The 17,549-nt window shown below is 43.4% G+C and overlaps 1 protein-coding gene across 20 annotated transcripts in view; it reads right to left on the bottom strand.

Annotated features, from left to right (window-relative positions):
• Positions 1-17,549, bottom strand: part of LOC138744075 (adhesion G protein-coupled receptor A1) — a 558,919-nt gene that overhangs the window by 310,586 nt on the left and 230,784 nt on the right. For 16 of the 20 annotated variants that reach the window (XM_069899580.1, XM_069899579.1, XM_069899578.1 and 13 more), the window contains 2 exons: positions 7,865-7,936; positions 6,467-6,538 (listed from right to left, as the gene is read on the bottom strand). In XM_069899580.1, coding sequence (XP_069755681.1) covers positions 6,467-6,538; positions 7,865-7,936 — 144 coding nt within the window. The other 4 variants (XM_069899584.1, XM_069899585.1, XM_069899586.1 and 1 more) reach the window with 4 other exon arrangements.

The following is a 17,549-nucleotide window of genomic DNA, read 5'->3' on the forward strand; positions in this document are numbered from 1 at the left end:
TAAGCTGGGGCATTGATTAAAGAGGAATTTGTTGGGGATGGCATTCCTATCTATCTTCTGCCCATTCCCTTGTTAATAAATACTTATTTAGTTAAGTTTATAGATGATGTCATTGGCAGAAGTTGGTTTCGTAAGTTTACATTGATGCATCCAGTTTCGACAACATTTAAAATTTTTAAATTTAAAATTTAAATATAAAAAAATTAGACATACAGCACGGTAACAGGCCATTTTGGCCCACGGGTCCGTGCCGCTTAATTTACTCTCAATTAGCCTACTACCCCCAGTATGTTTTGAACAGTGGGAGCAAACTGGAGCCTCTGGGGAAAACCCACGCAAGAACGTCAAAACTCCTTACAGACAGTGTTGGATTCAAATCCTGGTCCCGATCGTTGGCGCTGTAAAGGTGTTGCACTAACCACTATACAATCAATGATTTTTAAAATTATTCTTTGGAAGAATGAAATGTAGTTTACCTATGCTAATCATGTCCAATCATGCAAAACGAGTGGATCTGCATAAACCTTTATAATCAACTATTTCTTGTCAAGCATATATATTGGACACTCCAAAATTAATTTACACTTTTAGCAAAAATTGTTTTAGTGCTTGGTCTTTTACCTCATATTATACTTAGTGGTTATGTTCTGACTTTTATTCATGTAGAATGACTAACAAAATAGTATCAACGACCAAGTGAACTGTGGAAAAATAATCACTACGTCCGGTTTTCTCAAAAGGTATTCAGATCAATTTTAGCATTATTACCACTTAAAATGCGATCAGCCAATGCACCTTGAGATGAAGATTCTTCTGATTTCGAGCAATGTATTACTGTCAATTTTAATCAAGCAAAACTATGGGTTTTCTTAATTTTCAAAAGATCATTTGCAGTATCTAATGTGCAGTGCTCAGAGAAAGCACAGCTGATTATAAGCATTATGTAGCTCAATTCACTTCCAGTGCACTTGCAAGCTTTAACTTAATGGTTTTAAGAAAGACAGCCTTCCATATCATTTCCTTATCATTTTCTTTTAAGTGGATACTTCAGCTTAAGTCCTTTGGAAACAATTACCTTTTAAGAATAGAGCAAGCTATTTAGCCACTCCAGATTGTTCTGCCCTTAAATGAAATTAATCTGCGACCAAACTCTATTTATCCACCATTTTCCATTATACCTTGTTGCCTCTGGTTATCAAAATATATCTAGATTTACAAATATCCTTTTATCTAAGACTAATTTTGAAATCATGATTTATTATAGATAATCACATTGATTGAAATTTTAAAAAGGGACACTGTTTCAAGGTTCCGTAGTTTTTAGGTTTATGCTTTGTTCTTAATATTTTCTTGAACCTCTCAAAGCAGAGTATTACATGTTTGGAATAGTTGTAATGTAGTTGACCTGTGACATAATCACTAGATTTGAAGCCAAATATAAAATGACAAAAGTATTTTGATCAGATGGAGCAAGTTGCATTTGCAACATTTACCCTTTTAAATACTGTGGGACCAACCAACTCTGCTGTTGAGGAAAGATAAGGATGTCAAAGGGACAGTTATGAAAGAAAGTCAATAACTGCAATGTTTAATGCATTGACAAGCCTGATAGTTTGTCCTCACTATCAAGATGCATGAGGAAGTCTGACCTCAATGTGACCCAGGGCATTGGACAGAGCTTTGAGCCCATACTTTACAGCATGGTGGCACTGACCAGCTCTGATCATACATGTGGGTATAACCTTCATCCAGCACCTGACATCTGCATTTCTCCGGCAGACCAGGCAGCAGTTATCCAATGTCTGAGGGTCATCGTGCAAACTTACATTGCTGTCATCAGAGTATGTGCGCAGTGTCTCATTGCCCAAGTAATCTGTCAATTGTTCCTCCAACATCTGAAGCATTAATTGAAAGTGCTGTCTGTCCGCTGCTCAATCCCCAATTCTTTATGGCATGAATATTATTGTCCCTATTTTCAGGAATAACCTGAAGTCAGCACAACTTGCATTGTCTAAAGGAGAGGAGTTCAATACAAAGTGTATTCCATCTTTCAGCATGTGCCTTTGAGGGCCTCAGCAATTTAAAACAATTCTGGAAAACTAAAATAATTGTGGAGCTGTAGCAGCGGCTACTCTGCTCCTGCAATAACACACACAACCAGACGGGTTGAGCTCAGTGAGCAGACTGGTTTATTGCAGGCTGCTGGTGTGCATTTATACTCCCAGCCTGGACCTGGGTGAGAGCTAGAGGGCGCTGACGTCACCCGGGTGTCACGTGGTCCTCCAGCATGGGTTTCTGATCCCCATGCTGGAAGGAAGGGAAACCCCCCCCCCCCTCCGATGCCGCTATTTTGGCCAGCTGCCACGCCGCGTGGCTTACAAGCAGGGCTGGTTCGCCTGCCTTGTTGTGAGCCACCACACAGAACCCCCCCCCCCACCCCAGAACCAGCGCCAATGTCCTTTTTTGCCGGGCAGCCTCACTTCTTGGGCTGGGCAATGACCACGGGCTCAGTGGGATCGAGGTGCGCTGGCTTAAGCCTGTCCATGGTAAACAGCTCCCGCCTGTCGCCCATGTTGAGCTGGAATGCTGTACAACCCTGTACGGCCCCTCGTACAGTTGCTGCAGAGGTGCCACGGTTGGGCCCCACCAAACGAAAATGTACTCCGTGGAAAGCAGCTCGCCAGGAACGTGAGACAGGCGGGTGCCATGCCTGGTTGGCCGTAAAGTCCTGGATGTGAGGGATGGGGTAACAGTCATGAATGGTTGCCTCATTGAGCCATCGATAGTCTCCGCAGGGACGCCAGCCACCGGAGGCTTTCAGGACCAGGTGGAGCGGCGAGGCCCACAGGCTGTCGGACCACCGAATGATCCCCAGCTCCAACAGGTGCAAAAACTCCTCCTTCGCTTCCTGGAGCTTGTCAGGCGGGAGCTAGCATGCCTTGGCGTGAACCAGCGGGCCCTGGGTGGGGATGTGGTGAAGCACCCCATGGCGCAGCGAGGTAGTGGAGAACTGAGGCTTGAGGAGTGTCGGGAACTCATCCAGGATCCACTGGAACTCATCTCTGGGCGTGCTGATCATGGCCATTTGTGGTTGCTCCAAGCGGGAGGCGTTGAGATGAATGGCCTGGAAGGTACAGGCATCCATCAGGCGCATACCTCACATGTCCACCAGAAGCCTGTGTGCGAGGAGGAAGTCTGCACCCAGGATGGCAGTTGGGAGGGATGAGACGGTGATCCTCCACGCGAAATTCCATTGGCCAATCTGGAAGTGGACTGTCTTGTCTCCATACGTCCGGATTGCTGTTGCGTTGGCCGCATGGAGGAGAGGTGCACGAGGTCGGTTCCTGGATTCGATGGCCGTGGCCAGGATGATGTTGATCTGGGCTCCAGTGTCAACGAGGAACCACCAGCCACTGACTAAGTCCCGCAGGTAGAGAAAGCTGTGTCCTTGGCCAGCCGCCACAGCCATCAACAGCGGCCAGCCTGGTCGTTTCCCTGGAACAAGCAGGGCTGACGACACTTCCGAGCCTTGGCTCCTCAGCGTTGGTGGTAGAAGCAGAGGCCTGAAGCGGATGCTGTGGCCTTGGTTATGGCCTTGGGGGCCCCTGCAGGGGCCGGATGCTCTACCGCAGTGTTAGGGGCAGGCATGGCATGGTCGTGCCTCGTGACCTGCTGGACCACTGAGCCTTCCAAGAATCGTGCGAACCATAGCTCTTGGGCCTTCTGGGCGACCTTCCTCGGGTCGGTGAAGCCCTCCTGGACCAGCAGCAGCCGGATGTCCCCGGGCATATGTTCGAGGAAGATGCACTCGAAAAGTGGGCAGTTGGTGTGCTCACCCATGAGCGTGAGCATCTCGTTCATCAGTTCCATCAGGGACCTGTCCCCCGGGGCATCGAGGTGCAGCATCTGAGCGGCAAGCTGGTGTCTGTATAGTCCGAGGGACCCGGTAAGCACTTGCTTGATGGTCTCCTACTTGTCCTCAGTGGGTGGGTGCTGAACAAGGTGCAGCACACGTCTGGCAGTGGCCTGGTCCAGGGCACAGACCACATGGTAGAATTTGGTCGTGTCGGACAAAATCTGGTGGAGGTGAAACTGGGACGCCACGTGGCTAAACCAGGTGTCCGGCTCCTGAACCCAGAATTCAGACAGTTTCACGGCTATAGCGCTGATCCCAGGTTCGCTCATGATGGGTTCAAAGACATTTGAACCAGTCGGGGTCACCAATTGTAGTGGCGACTACACTGTTCCTGCACTAACACACACAACCAGGTAGGTTGAGCTCAGTGAGCAGACTGGTTTATTGCAGGCTACTGGGCTGCACTTATACTTGCAGCCTGGACCTGGCTGAGAACCGCGCTGAAGTCATCTGGGCATCATGTGGTCCCCCAGCACGGGTTTCTGAGCCCCGTGCTAGAAGGAAGGGAAACCCCCGACAGTGCCATTTTGGCCGGCTGCCCTGCCGCATGGCTTACAAGCAGGGCCAGTTCGCCTGCCTTGTGGTGAGCCATGGTAATGGCCAGAAAAATGATGAAGAGTGATTAATGTGTAATAATCTGTTGACCATTGGAGTGTCAGTAAATGAATGAAAGATTATGAAGGACAGTTAACTCTTAATGATGAGGCTCCAATGAAGCACGATGTGAAATCAACAAAAATGTTATTTACACAATGAACCCATTTTCAGAGATTAATCATGTGTTCCTTATATTGAAGTGTATTTGTCAAATTCCTTGTCAAAGTGATAATATTAATTCTTATGAAATGAACAGAACCTAAAGTATATTCACCAAGGCATGACATGTGATAATAATCTCTCTGTTTTGCTTTGGGCAGACTGAAGCTTCACTGAGGACTTTGCAGTATGAATCATTACTGCATGTAAAAAGCAATGTCTATATCAGACACATATCAAAATTTGGAGTGTTGCCATGCAAGTTGGTCAGTGAGCACGATTGACCCATCTCAGCGTTCCCATGCCCCTTAATTGCCAAACACCACACCTGTTCTTGCATCTTACCTCACCACTAATCTGAGTTTAGGACCTCTGTGCCACCACCCTCTTAAGTAGTGCACAGTACAATAAACATGTGGCAACTTAATAGGATACAGTACAAACCTGAGCTATAATTATCCAACACTTTAGAAGTCTTGCAGATTTATAGAGATTTCTCTCCACAATTAAAAAAAACTATTGGGACCAGAATAAAGAGCATTTGTACACCATCTAGATATCATAATTATTTGAAAGTATTTCTTCATATTGAATGTATTTTGAGGAACAGCAAGTTTAGGGATTATCTGGGGACATAACACTGCTTCTCTTTTATTGCTAGGTTTATCAAGTCCTGGAAACCCGTTACAGGACTACTCTTAAATATCTAAATGCGTAGTGAGAGCCTGATTTAAAGCTATTAAGGAGTCTTGCCTTCTGATGGATGACACATTGGAATTAAGGATCCCAGGCAGTGCAAAGTAAGGCCCTTTCAATGGACTTCCTCCCCCGATAACCTTTGACGTCTCACACAGACGGAAAGCCTTTTCCCTGCTAATTATCAGAAGCAGTTAAAAAATATAGTTTTTGTGACAATTTATTTAAGACACAATTCTAAATTAATTAAAACCAAGTACTAAAGCAAAGCACTTACCCTTTTAGTGCAGATCAGTAACACAAGGGAATGAGGCTGCACATGATGCAACTTTATGGATTGTCTTAAGATGAGTGGTTTGATACAAAGTGTATTCAATCCTTCAGCTTAAATTATTATGGAATGCTTTGACATCTATTCTTCAAAACAATTCATTTTTCTATACAGTAGTGCAATGGTGCAGATTGAACATGCTGATCTGCACACTGCAGTTAGCTTGTGGTACTTTTGTAGATCTACCAACAAGTTCTCAAGGAAATCCATGAATACCTATAGGTTCTGAGTTCATTCATCTCCTTTATTCATCAAAGTGGATATATGCCATTTTTAGAAGTGGCTGGTTCTGGGGGGGGGGGGGGGGGAAAGGGAGTATGTTCTTTTCATCTGACTACAATATTCCCAATCCAATTGATGAATTTGTGCACACATCAGTGACTCTGCCAGCTAGTTTGTAAATATTAAAACAAGGATGACTGATGAAATCCCCAATAGTTACAAGTCACAAGCCTCTTTATGTCCTGTCAAAAAAAAAGCGAAGCCTCCTGGACTGTTTTCAAAAGCCTCCACTGTTGTTACAGATGTGTGGCACATGAGCAGCACACATTTTGGTTTCTGTACATGAAGCATAGAGGCAAAAGCAGAGCCTTTGGAATTAAGCCTCAGTGGAACAATATACACGGCTGTGGTTCCAAATAAGAAACGCTTGATCAGCAAAATCAACAAATAAATTATTCAGTTTAACAGTATTGATATATTAATTGTAACTTATTGAATTGATCCACAGTAATCAAATATTCTGGATTTTATAAAAATGTACTTACAAGACTCTCAGTGCTGTCAGTTTAACAAATAGACCAGTAGGAAGTGTTGAAAAGATGTTCCCTGATAAATTCCTAAAAGAAAGTATATTATTGATCAATATCATCATTGCAAAATATGCTGGATGAGATGGTGGTGGAATGATAGGGTGTAAGAGATTGAGTGGTTGGCATTAATAAATTTGTATATTGTCATTCATTAAATACATTACAATATTGCAGCTCATCTTCATTTTTGGAAATAAGAACATTAGTAATGGAAAAAAACAAACATATACAGCTTATCAATCCTGTTACTTTTTGTAGGCAGTGCAGACTTGATTTCTTTGTCAATTTTATCCAATCTCTTTGATCATGAAGCTTTGTCAAAATTGTTCCAAGCCCAGAGGAAGTAAATTAAAAAACAAAATGCTGCAGATGCTGCAAATAAAATTAGAAAATGCTGTGAAAACACTGCATATCTCTCCACAGATGCTAATTGATCTGCTGAGTATTTCCAACTCTTCATGTTTTTATTACCTCAAATTATGAAACTTGCATTAGTCCCATAATTTTGCAATATTCAGTTAATTATTGCCAACAAAGTGTTCATGTTCACACATTGAAGTTATCTGATGGAATGAATCCTGATCCTTATTCTGATTTGTTTTGTGCCCTGGGATGGAAGCCGACATTCTACAATAATTCTCTCACTTACTTCTATTTTTTGTCATTATTTTTATAAATGCACATATGCTCACATTCATTCACAAACATGGAATACACTCACAATAGTACAAATATATTTGATTGTCTGCTTCGCCAAACACCTACACTCTGTGGGTCTAAACTTGAGCTTATTCTCTGACATTCTAACACAGATATGTCTGACCTCAGCCTCATCTATTGTATGGTGAGGCCAAATGTAAACTTGAGGGACAACACATCATATTTCTCCAAGACAGCCTTAAACCTAATAACATGAGCAACATTTTTCCAAATTCTAGTTGAACCCAACCCCAATCTGGTTCCACTAGTTCCATCTCTTCTTTACCTATGCCTGTACTTATTTTTTTTTCTCTTTAACCTTTTTCTCCCCTCCCCCCCCTTCCCAATAGTCTTCCCCTTTTCCTGTTTCTCCACCTCATACAATTTCTGTTAAATATCCCATCATCTCTTGGCCCTCCTTCAGCTTTGTTCCCAGTTATATATAGAATATCACATTTTTTTTAACCTGTCTTGATAAAGGGCTCAATCTGAAATGTTGACTGACCATTTCCACCCATGGATGCTGCTTGAACTGCCGAGTTCCTACAGTAGCTCATTGTTTGGTCAAGATTTTAGCAAGTGCAATTCTTGGTGTTTTTCTATAATATGAATCTTAATTAGGCGGCTAAATGGAAGTACAAGTGAAAGACTTACAGCCTCAACAAACTCGTGAGGCCCATGAATATCTCAGGACTCAGACATCCAATCCGATTGTTTGACAGATCTCTGTGAACAGAACACAACAAAATTAGTTGGTAAAATGTGTAATGTGCATCACAATTAATTAGTAACTAACTTAAGCAAGTGACATGCTAATGTCTGTCATAAATCATGAAGAAACAAGGCAATGCCTTTATCTATTTGAAACAATTTCGACTCAGATACTTTGGAATGAAAATATGACAATTCCATCCATGTCCTTAATTTCATGAAAGAAGTCAAATAGGAATCAAACTGCTCTTTATTTTTGGACCAGGATGAAGTGTCCATGATACCCACAGCCTTGAGTTCATCCTGTGTGCGCTTAGCTGGGGGAAACTTTTAAATTTCCTTCCAGAGCACTTTATTGATTGATTTTCTTTTTCTCTTTGTACTGCACAGTCAGTTTGCTTAAATTCATTATTTGTTTCTAGTTCTTTTATTTGTTTACATGCTTTCACTGTGTACAGTTTATTTTTGCACTACCACTTAGGGGTAATTCTGCTGTGCCTGCAAGAAAAATGAATCTCAGGGTTGTATGTGATGGCATTTCAGGAAGTTGGAGGCCCCAAATGGTGAGAGAAAGAGAAGATAAAAGTGAATTTGAAGGGTGAGGGGAACATTTTGGTTCCTCCAACATTCAAACACATTCACTATTTCAAACAGAACTTATTGCTTCTCTTTCATGCCCAAGAAAGCCATTACAGGACTGCCCTTAAATATCTAAATGTGGGGTGAAAGCCCAATTTAAAGATATTCAAGTCATCTTTATTTATCGTTCATCCCACGCTTGCATGGTAAAGACGAAATAGTGTTTCTCCAGGACCACGGAGTATATTTGTATAAATATAAGTTAGAAAAGAAGTTAAACACATTAAAATATTAGAACACATACAGTAACAGTCCACAGTACCTATCCCCAAATGTTCTGGGAATTCAGGATGGCTTGAATTCTGATGGCTTGGGGGACAAAAAAGCTGTTGCCCAATTTGGACGCAAGGGCCCGAGTGATATGGGACCTCCTACTTGATGGCAGAAGGGTGAACAGTTTTCATAAGATGTGTGTGGAGTCTTTCACAATGTTTCTAGCCTTTGCCTGCATTGAGGGTTGAAGATGCCCTTCATGATAGGAAGAGAGCCCCCAGTGATCTTTCGCGCTGACTTCACTATCCTCTGCAGCGTTTTGTTGTCCGAGGACGTACAGCTTTCAAACCAGGAGGTGATGCAGTTGCACAGGATAACCTCAATACATCCTCTGTAGAATAGTGAGGATGGAGGGTGGGAAGTACAAGAGCTGCTGGGTTTTCTTAGCTATGGGGTTGGTATTTTCTGCCAAGTGATCTCCAAGGAACTTGATACACTTAATGACCTCAGCAGTGGAGCTGTCAAATCATACCCCTGGGCCCTCCTGAAGTCGACAATTATCTCTTTTCTTTTTTTAATGTTCAAATACAGGTTATTGGCCCTGCACCAGTCTGTTAGCGACTCCACCTCATCTCTGTATGCTGTCTCGTCATTCATACTGATCAGGCCCAGCACAGTTGTATTGTCAGCGAACTTGATGGTGTGGTTCGGGCTGTGTTTAGCTGCACAATTGTGGGTCAGCAGAGTGAACAGCAGTGAACTAAGGATGCAGCTTGCTGACAAATTACACACCTCGAAGAAAGGCTCAGGCCCGAAACTTCAGTAATATAGCTTTAACTCCTATGGACGCTGCGAGACTGGCTAAATTCCTCTGGCCTTTCTGCATTTTTACTACAATCACATCTTCAAACTTTCATGTTTCACTCCAAAATTATGCAAAAATTTAAACTGCACTTTATTATCTGGCTTGAATTGTGGTATAATTTATAAGCAATAATGGCAGCAAAACCTGAGCTAATAGTTGAAGACAATGACAAATTTATTCCTCTTAAATTAGTAAATGAATCCATTACATACTGCACGCTTTGTTCCCCCACATCGGATTAAGGAAAAATGCTCACTCGTTCCTGGTGATGAAATAATTGTAAAGTAATGAAAAAAGAATGTTACAGGTACCATGCAAAAACCTTGGCTTATACAGGAGGATTTCTACTGTGAATCAATTAATGTTGCAAATGTGGTATCTGTCTAACATGTGGTTGAAAGGTCACTCTGGATCATAATGAGACAACTGTTATAATGTGGGAAATAGTGAGGCACAATACAACCTTTTGTGCAAACCATATGTTTTCCAGATGTATCACCATATAAAACCATGATGCTGTAATTCTTGATTCTTTAATTAAAGGTTTTGTTGACCTATGAACTTGAAAGCATACAAATACTTGGCAACTGTCCCAAACATGGCACCACAGCCTTGATAAGCTTTTAAATGAATGTAATTCTTAATCAGAGCTTTAAGGTGCACTCAAAAATCAACATTAGTCAGTGCTGAATGCATTGACAGGTTCAAATTGAGACAAGACTCTTGGGAATAACATAAGTAATGGTGAGAGGAGAAACAGAAGCTTTTGGTGAAAACCAATTGGTTATAATTAAATGACAAATGTCCTGCATTTATAATTTCCTCTTCATCATGTCACAGATTCCTTCACATCCAATAAAGTACTTTTTAAGTGTTGTCTCTGTGTAAATAGGAAATGTAACTAATTCAGCCAATGCAGGGTGACACATTGTGACTAGATATCCTGTTTCAGAAATATTAGTTGAGACACCAATATGATAGTTCCCTTCTCTTGTTCAAGGACAATGCCATCCAATCTTTAATGTCTACTGGAGAGAACAGTTAGGGCATCCCTTCAGCCAAAAGGCAGCACCTCTTCAAAATGGTAGCATTGCTGGAGATGCTGTAACAGCGATGCCACTGATGCGAACCCACAGGGAGCAGAGATACGATGCTACTGCAGGAGCCAAATGGCCAGACCTGTTAATGGAGCCGACGGTGTTTTTAAAAAAAAATTCTGGGTCTGCTCCCAAACTAGTGGCGCCAATGAAGGCTGTCAAGACAAAATATAAGGTGCTCTTCATATGGGAATGAAAGTGGATTCCAGCTGGCACATGTCAGAATGTTAGTTATTAACCACACTCTAGAGACATGCTTAAAGTCTCATTCAAAAGAGCAGTGAAATACTGCAGGGTGCTACTTTCTCAAGATTCAGGATTCCTTTATCATGTAATAAAAACAGTACAATATTAAATTTGCTTTAATCTGTCATAAGGAAGACAGATTGGCCATTGGCAAAAATTGCCTGAAGTGCCTCTTACAGACAGAGAAAGAGAAGCAAAGGGAAGTCCCCCCAGAGTCCTTGAGTGTCCTTGGATTTGCTTCCAGCACTCCATCAAGCCCCGCAACTGCACAGACTCCAGTCCAAACCATCAATAGGAACAGCCAGAACTCCAGATCTGAACCTCTGGCATGATCAGGAAACCTTCCGTGCACTTGACACCCTCTCACATCCCAGTTCTGATCAAGCCAGTCTCCTGCAATCAACAGCCTGCATGGGTTCCTCACCTCAAGTTTCCAACAGCCCATTATCTGTGCATTCTTCAGCCAATGAGCCCCTCACTGGTCCGTTGCCATGGTCAGTGTTCATTTGAGTCATTTCCTCTGTATCTTCTTCTCAAACAGGGGATGATCTCTCATTTTCTGGTGCCCTGTGCCAGTCCTCTGCTTCCCTGGAGTCTGGAACCCCTCGTGGCTGCTGCCGAGATGGTCCTCTGAACGGATTGGTAACTGGTGATATGCAGCTTTCAGGTTGATGGTCGAATAGACCCAGTACTGCGCAATTTCATTCACCATGTCCAAGATTCGGGGGAGAGTGTATACATTCAGGAATGTGAACTGATTAATAGTTTGGCTAAAGTCAATCACCAGCCTGGGCTTTTCTCCCCCTCTCACGACTACCTCCTTGGCTCTCCAAGAGCTTTTGCTAGGTTCAATTATTTTTTTTCCTTAAGCAGCCGCTGTGTTTCAGCTCTAATAAACTCTTGGTCCCCTGCATTGTATCGCCTGCTCTTTCAGGCTATCAGCTTACAGTCGGGGGTTAGGTACTGAAACAAGGGTGGTGGTGGGGGGAGAGGGTTCAATATTCAAAGTGGAGAGACAGCATGTAGTGTCTGGATTTTGTGGCCTTCCATTCTGCACCATGATTGGGGGGAAGTGGGCCATGATCACGCCTTTAAGGTGACACAGGAAGTCTAGGCCCAGCAACACAGAAGCACACAAACCTTTCAATACATACAGTCGGAACTTGCAAAATTTCCCCCCCCCCCCCCCTTTTACGGTTAAGTGCACAATACAATACCCCTGAATAGTTGCCAAATAAGATTGCAGCGTTTAATAATCCGTGGGGGTAAACCTTTAAGTTGTACTGCTGAGCGGTTGTAGAGTTTATCAAGCTCTCCATTGAGCCAGTGTCTATTAAACAATCTGTCAGATCTCCATTTACCTCCATCGTCGAGTTGCTCAGCTGATGGGGTTTCACTTGGTCGAGGACAAGTAATGCCAGCACTCCGGAGGCTACATTCCTCCCCCTGCCAAAATCATCTTGATCCAAAGGCTAGAAAGGTGGCATCGACCTTGAGGAGCAATGTGGGCTGCTGTTCCTGTCGTTGCTTCTCTTCCGGAAGTGGTGACAGCCGCCATTCCCGCCGTTGCTTTTCTTTCAGTAGTGGTTCCCACCATGAGGTGCAGCAAGTTGGTGGCAGCAAGCAAAATGGAGAGGCGGGAGCCCGCACCTCTAGGCTTGGGCAAGGGGTGTATGACGATTCAGGGTCCACGCACGCGGTAGCCTTCTTAGGGTTTCCCTTGGTACGGCAGACTTTCGTCCAGTGTCCCCTCTTACCACATCCTGAACACACAGAGTCTTTCGTGGGGCATTTGACGCAGGGGTGTTTGGCTTGTCCACAGAAGTAGCACTCCCAGTTGCGTGTGGCCACAGTAGTTGGTATCTGGGACTGCTGTGCTTTGCAGGCCTGGCTTTCTGAGAAGGTGCTGCGGGGTGATCCGCTCCCAGTTGGGCCTGTTAGAGGGATTTTGCTAGATCGAGGGTACTGGCAAGGTCCTTCTTCCCCAATTCTAGTAGTCACTGCCTCACATACCTCAAACTCACTCCAGCCATGAGTGTATCCCGGACTTGCTCTTCTTCCCTCACCCAGGCTGTGACCATTTCGTAGTGGCACTTTCTCGTCACCGTCCACAATTCCAGGACGTAGTCGTCCAGTGATTCACCCGGTCACTGCTGACGTTGTGAGAGTCAATGTCTCGCCAGCACATTGTTCCGGCGCCTCGTGTAGTGAGACAGCAGGCCTTCGATGGTGGCCTCATACATTTTGCAGTCCCTGATGATCACATATCCCTTGGGGCCGATTAGAGAGAGTGGAGGGCCGATCTCTGGAGGCTGTCAGGGTGGAAGACTTCTTGGGTGGGCTCTTTGTCAGACTGGAAGCACTCCAACCTGTAAGTGAATTCTTCCGGGGCCTCTGGGGAAAGAGGATTGACTTGGAGCATGCCAGGCTTCAATAAGGCTTCCATCCCACCTTCAAAAGTAACATGATCGATAGTAGAAACTTGTGAGGAGCACAAATATGCTTCTATTAGCTTACAACTAACAGCTGGAATCTACAATAGTCTTCAGGTAAATCAGAGGTTAGGCGGGAAAAACAGGGTTTATTTTGCGACCAGTGGGGACGGAGCCAAGATGAGGGGTTGGCCGTCTAATCTATACATAGACAGTGAATTCCAGTTCACTCCATAGTGGGAGGAAGGAGAGGGAAAGATGGAGCTCCAGTGTGTGATAAGCCAAGGGGAGGGTTTGAAGTCAGGCGTCTGGAGCTCCAGAGTGCGGTAGGCCGAGTGGAGGGTTCAGAGTCGGGGCATCAGGAGCTCCAGTGTGCGGCAGACTGGGGGGAGGGTTTGGAGTTGGGGCATTGGGAGCTTCAGTGTGTGGTAGACTAAGGGGAGGGTTTGGAGTCGAGGCATTTGGGAGTTCCAGTGTGTGGTAGGCCAAGGGGAGGGTTCAGAGTCGGGGCATTGGGAGATCTGGTGTACGGTAGACCGAAGGGAAGGTTCATAGTCAGGCATCATACAATTTCTTCAATGCTCCAGCCCAACTAAATTTTACATTTAAAATGTAAAATTGTTAAATAAAACAGGTGTTTTTATTATGTTTTAATTTTAAATCCAAATAACAATTATGTACTCCTTTAAAACTGTATCTTCCTTAAGTTCCTTATGTTTTGATGTTAAATACAAACTAAAAATGCATAATGAATTCAAAATTATTTGATATGCATCGTGGATGTGCACACATTAATTCCCTTTGTGCGCTGGTTGTAAAACGTGCCTGCACAGCTTGGAGGGTCAGCAGTCGTGGCACCTTTTTTATGTGCTCACTCCCCCTAACGTTAAAATCTGGCTATCCCCCTGGGTATTTGGGGCAGCACAGGCTCATGGACTGGAAGGGCCTGTTACTGTGCTACATTCTAAGTTAATTAAATTATATAAATAATATAAAGAGGGGTAAAGGTTAATCATGATCAATCAGCACAGATTTTCTTTTCAGGTAAAATCATATTGAGATAATTTAACTGATCTTAAGGAGCAGGTCTGGTCTCTGGAGATGCGAATTGAAGCAACACTTCACCATCATGGAACTTTTCATTTTCTTCAAGCTGAGATTGGATTTACCATGCTATATGACAGATCATACAAAAAACAAGGAGCACAATGTATTAAAATCTCCAGTGACAGAAATGTACTGATAACAACATGATGGATTCATGCTTAAAATGGTCAAAGTACTTTACAATATTTCTTATTGCCCCATTATTGCATGTGGTCTTTTTGTTTTATGCATCACTTTATATTGGGGTCCAATCCTGCCAAGCTAATCATCTTACAGTTCACAAGGTGGTGGGACCACCAAAAACATGTGCTTTCATCAAGGAGGTGGTCAGCTCAGACTACACTGACTCACTGACTCCATTCCCCTGCATTTACTTTCACTTCCAAGGTAGCCATTCTGTGACCGCCATGAGATGTAGCTCTTCATGGCTTGGCGAACATCCCAATAAAGATGTAGCAAGTGCAAATAAACTCTGTATCATCACTCATGAATTACTCAAATTGGCTTCAGCACATCTTTCAGGGTAAAAATAACCCTAGCACTGTTTCACATGTCACATTGGCCAATTTCACAACAGTGTTAGCACTGAGCTCTCCATGAACTGGTGAAATATAACTTCTGGGAAAACTGGTCAATGTCTAAGCCAGCAAACATTTTAGATAATTGACACTTTTCTCAAGTCTAGCCTGCTTGAACTCTCCTTCTCCTTCCCCTTTTCTGTTATCCTTTGACCCCACTATTTACTTTTTATCTGGTGCTTCTGTTTCCTGTCAATAATTGTTAGTTACATTCCAAATGTGGTCTGACCAAAGTTCAAAGTGACTTCAGCATAATATCGAAAATTTACATTTCTACCCATGTTGAAATGAACTATTGAAATATTTTGTTTACATTCTTAATAATCTACATTGCTACTTCCAGTGATTTATGTATCTATAGTAACAGGTGCCTGTATAGTAACAACTGTGTATGTGGGCATGATGGCGCTGCCAGAGCCACTGTAGCGGCAGCGCTTTCGCTGGAGCAGAGCCATGGGGAGTGGAGATGCAGTGCTCCCGTGGGGTTCAGCCACTCAGTCGACTGTCATCAGCTCTGCTTGGGCTTTGAAAAGCCCACTGGGGGAGCTGACGGTGGTTTTAGTTGAATACCTGTGATCACGGGTCTGCACCTAAGATAGTGCCACCTATTAATCGGCAGCAACCTCTGGGGAAGCGAATGATTGGAGCAGGGTACCAGAGGACTGGAAGATCATGTACTGTCTGAGAAGAAGCAGAGGAGACAACCCATGGGGACGATGACCATGGCAGCGAACCAGTGAGGGAGCTTGATGGTTGAAGGACCAGTGAATGCTATGGGCCACTGGTGACTCAAGGCGAGTAACCCACGGAAGTTGTGAGGTGCTGGAGGCTGCTGTCGGGAGACTTATGCCAGGCTACAGACTGCTAGAGAATGGCTTGAACTGGTTGGAGGGGAACCAGCTATCAGAACTGGGTTGCAAGGGTCTCTGACTGTGTCAGAGGTTTGGATCTGGACCTCGGGTTGCTGATGGTTTGGTCTAGACTCTGTGGAGTTGCAGGGGCTGCGGAAGCACTAGAGGCGAATCTACTGACACTCAGTGAATCTGGGGGGGTGGGGGGGACCCCTCTTTTGCTTCTCTCTCTGACTGTAAGACTGACTGTAAGAGGTGGTTAGGCAATTTCTGCCAGTGGTGAATAAGTCTGCCTTGCAGCAGGTAAAAAAAAATTTCATGAAATATGACACCATTTTATTACTATGATAATAAATTGAATCTTGATAATAAATTGAATAATTCGCAGTGGGACCAGTTTGTTAATCCTATTGGTGTTCATTCTTGACAAAAACTTGGAGTATGATGATAATAAATGGTTTATCAGTGGGATTAAAGGTCAAAATAGTGGAAAAATAAGCAAACAATGGGAATAATAGTTCAAGTTCATTATTATCATACAATTGTAAAGACAACTGGACAAAAAAAGTTTCTTGGGACCTTGGTGTAAAAACAAGCAAACATATATATAGACGTAGTACACATATTACATTTTATTTAAATAATACATTTTATTAAATAATAATTGATTCTGAGAGAGGATATATGAGCAGTATGAGCAATTCAGTCTCACTGCCTGTGGGAAGAAGCTGTTTCTCATCCTGGCCATTCTGGCTCTGAGTCTTTCCTGACAGGAGTAGGTAGAAGATGCTGTATGGAGGGTAGTAAGGGTCCTTAATGATTTTGCAAGCCCTCTTTAGAGAACATCCTGGTAGATCACATCGATGGGGAAGGGGAGGAAGACCCCAGTAATCCTTTCTGTCACTCTTATTGTCCTGGGATTTACCTCTGATCCAATGCTATATCTACAGTAACTGTAACACACTATGATGCAGCCAGGACACTGTCAATAGAGCTCGTAGAAAGTCAACATAATGGTGGCCAGTCACCTTGCTCGCCTCAGTCTTCTCAGGAAGTGCAGTTGCTGTTGGAGATGTCGTATGACCAGCATAAGTCATTACTTAAGTGTACTCCAAGGAACTTGGTGCTCTCTTCTCTCTCTACAGATTTATTGATGTGCAGTGGGGGTGGTCATCCCTAGTTCTCCTGAAATCTACAATCATCATCTTTGTCCTATCCACACTGAGAATCAGGTTGTTATTCTTGCATATACCATGATATTTTATATCTCTTCTCTGGAGTGCAACTCATTGTTAAGTAAAGCCCAGAGGACCCCAAAACCCAGCAGCAATAGATATTCACCAAGATAGATGGTTATTCAAACAAAAGTTGCTTTTAATTATCTTTAAACATGAAAGCAGGATCATACTTATTACTATTAACTTAACTTAACCCCCTTCTAATTCTAAATGCATGTGTATGTAATATGTGTGTAAGTTCAGAAAAGTTCTTTGATTCACAGTCCAATCTCACTTCTCATTCCTCCAAGTTTACCGGTTGCAGGAAATTTTTATACTGTGCACAGAATTTCACATTTATGAAGTTCACCAGGCTTTGGTGC

Source organism: Narcine bancroftii, chromosome 10, assembly GCF_036971445.1.
Source record: "Narcine bancroftii isolate sNarBan1 chromosome 10, sNarBan1.hap1, whole genome shotgun sequence".
In the NCBI taxonomy this organism is placed as follows: Eukaryota; Metazoa; Chordata; class Chondrichthyes; order Torpediniformes; family Narcinidae; genus Narcine; species Narcine bancroftii.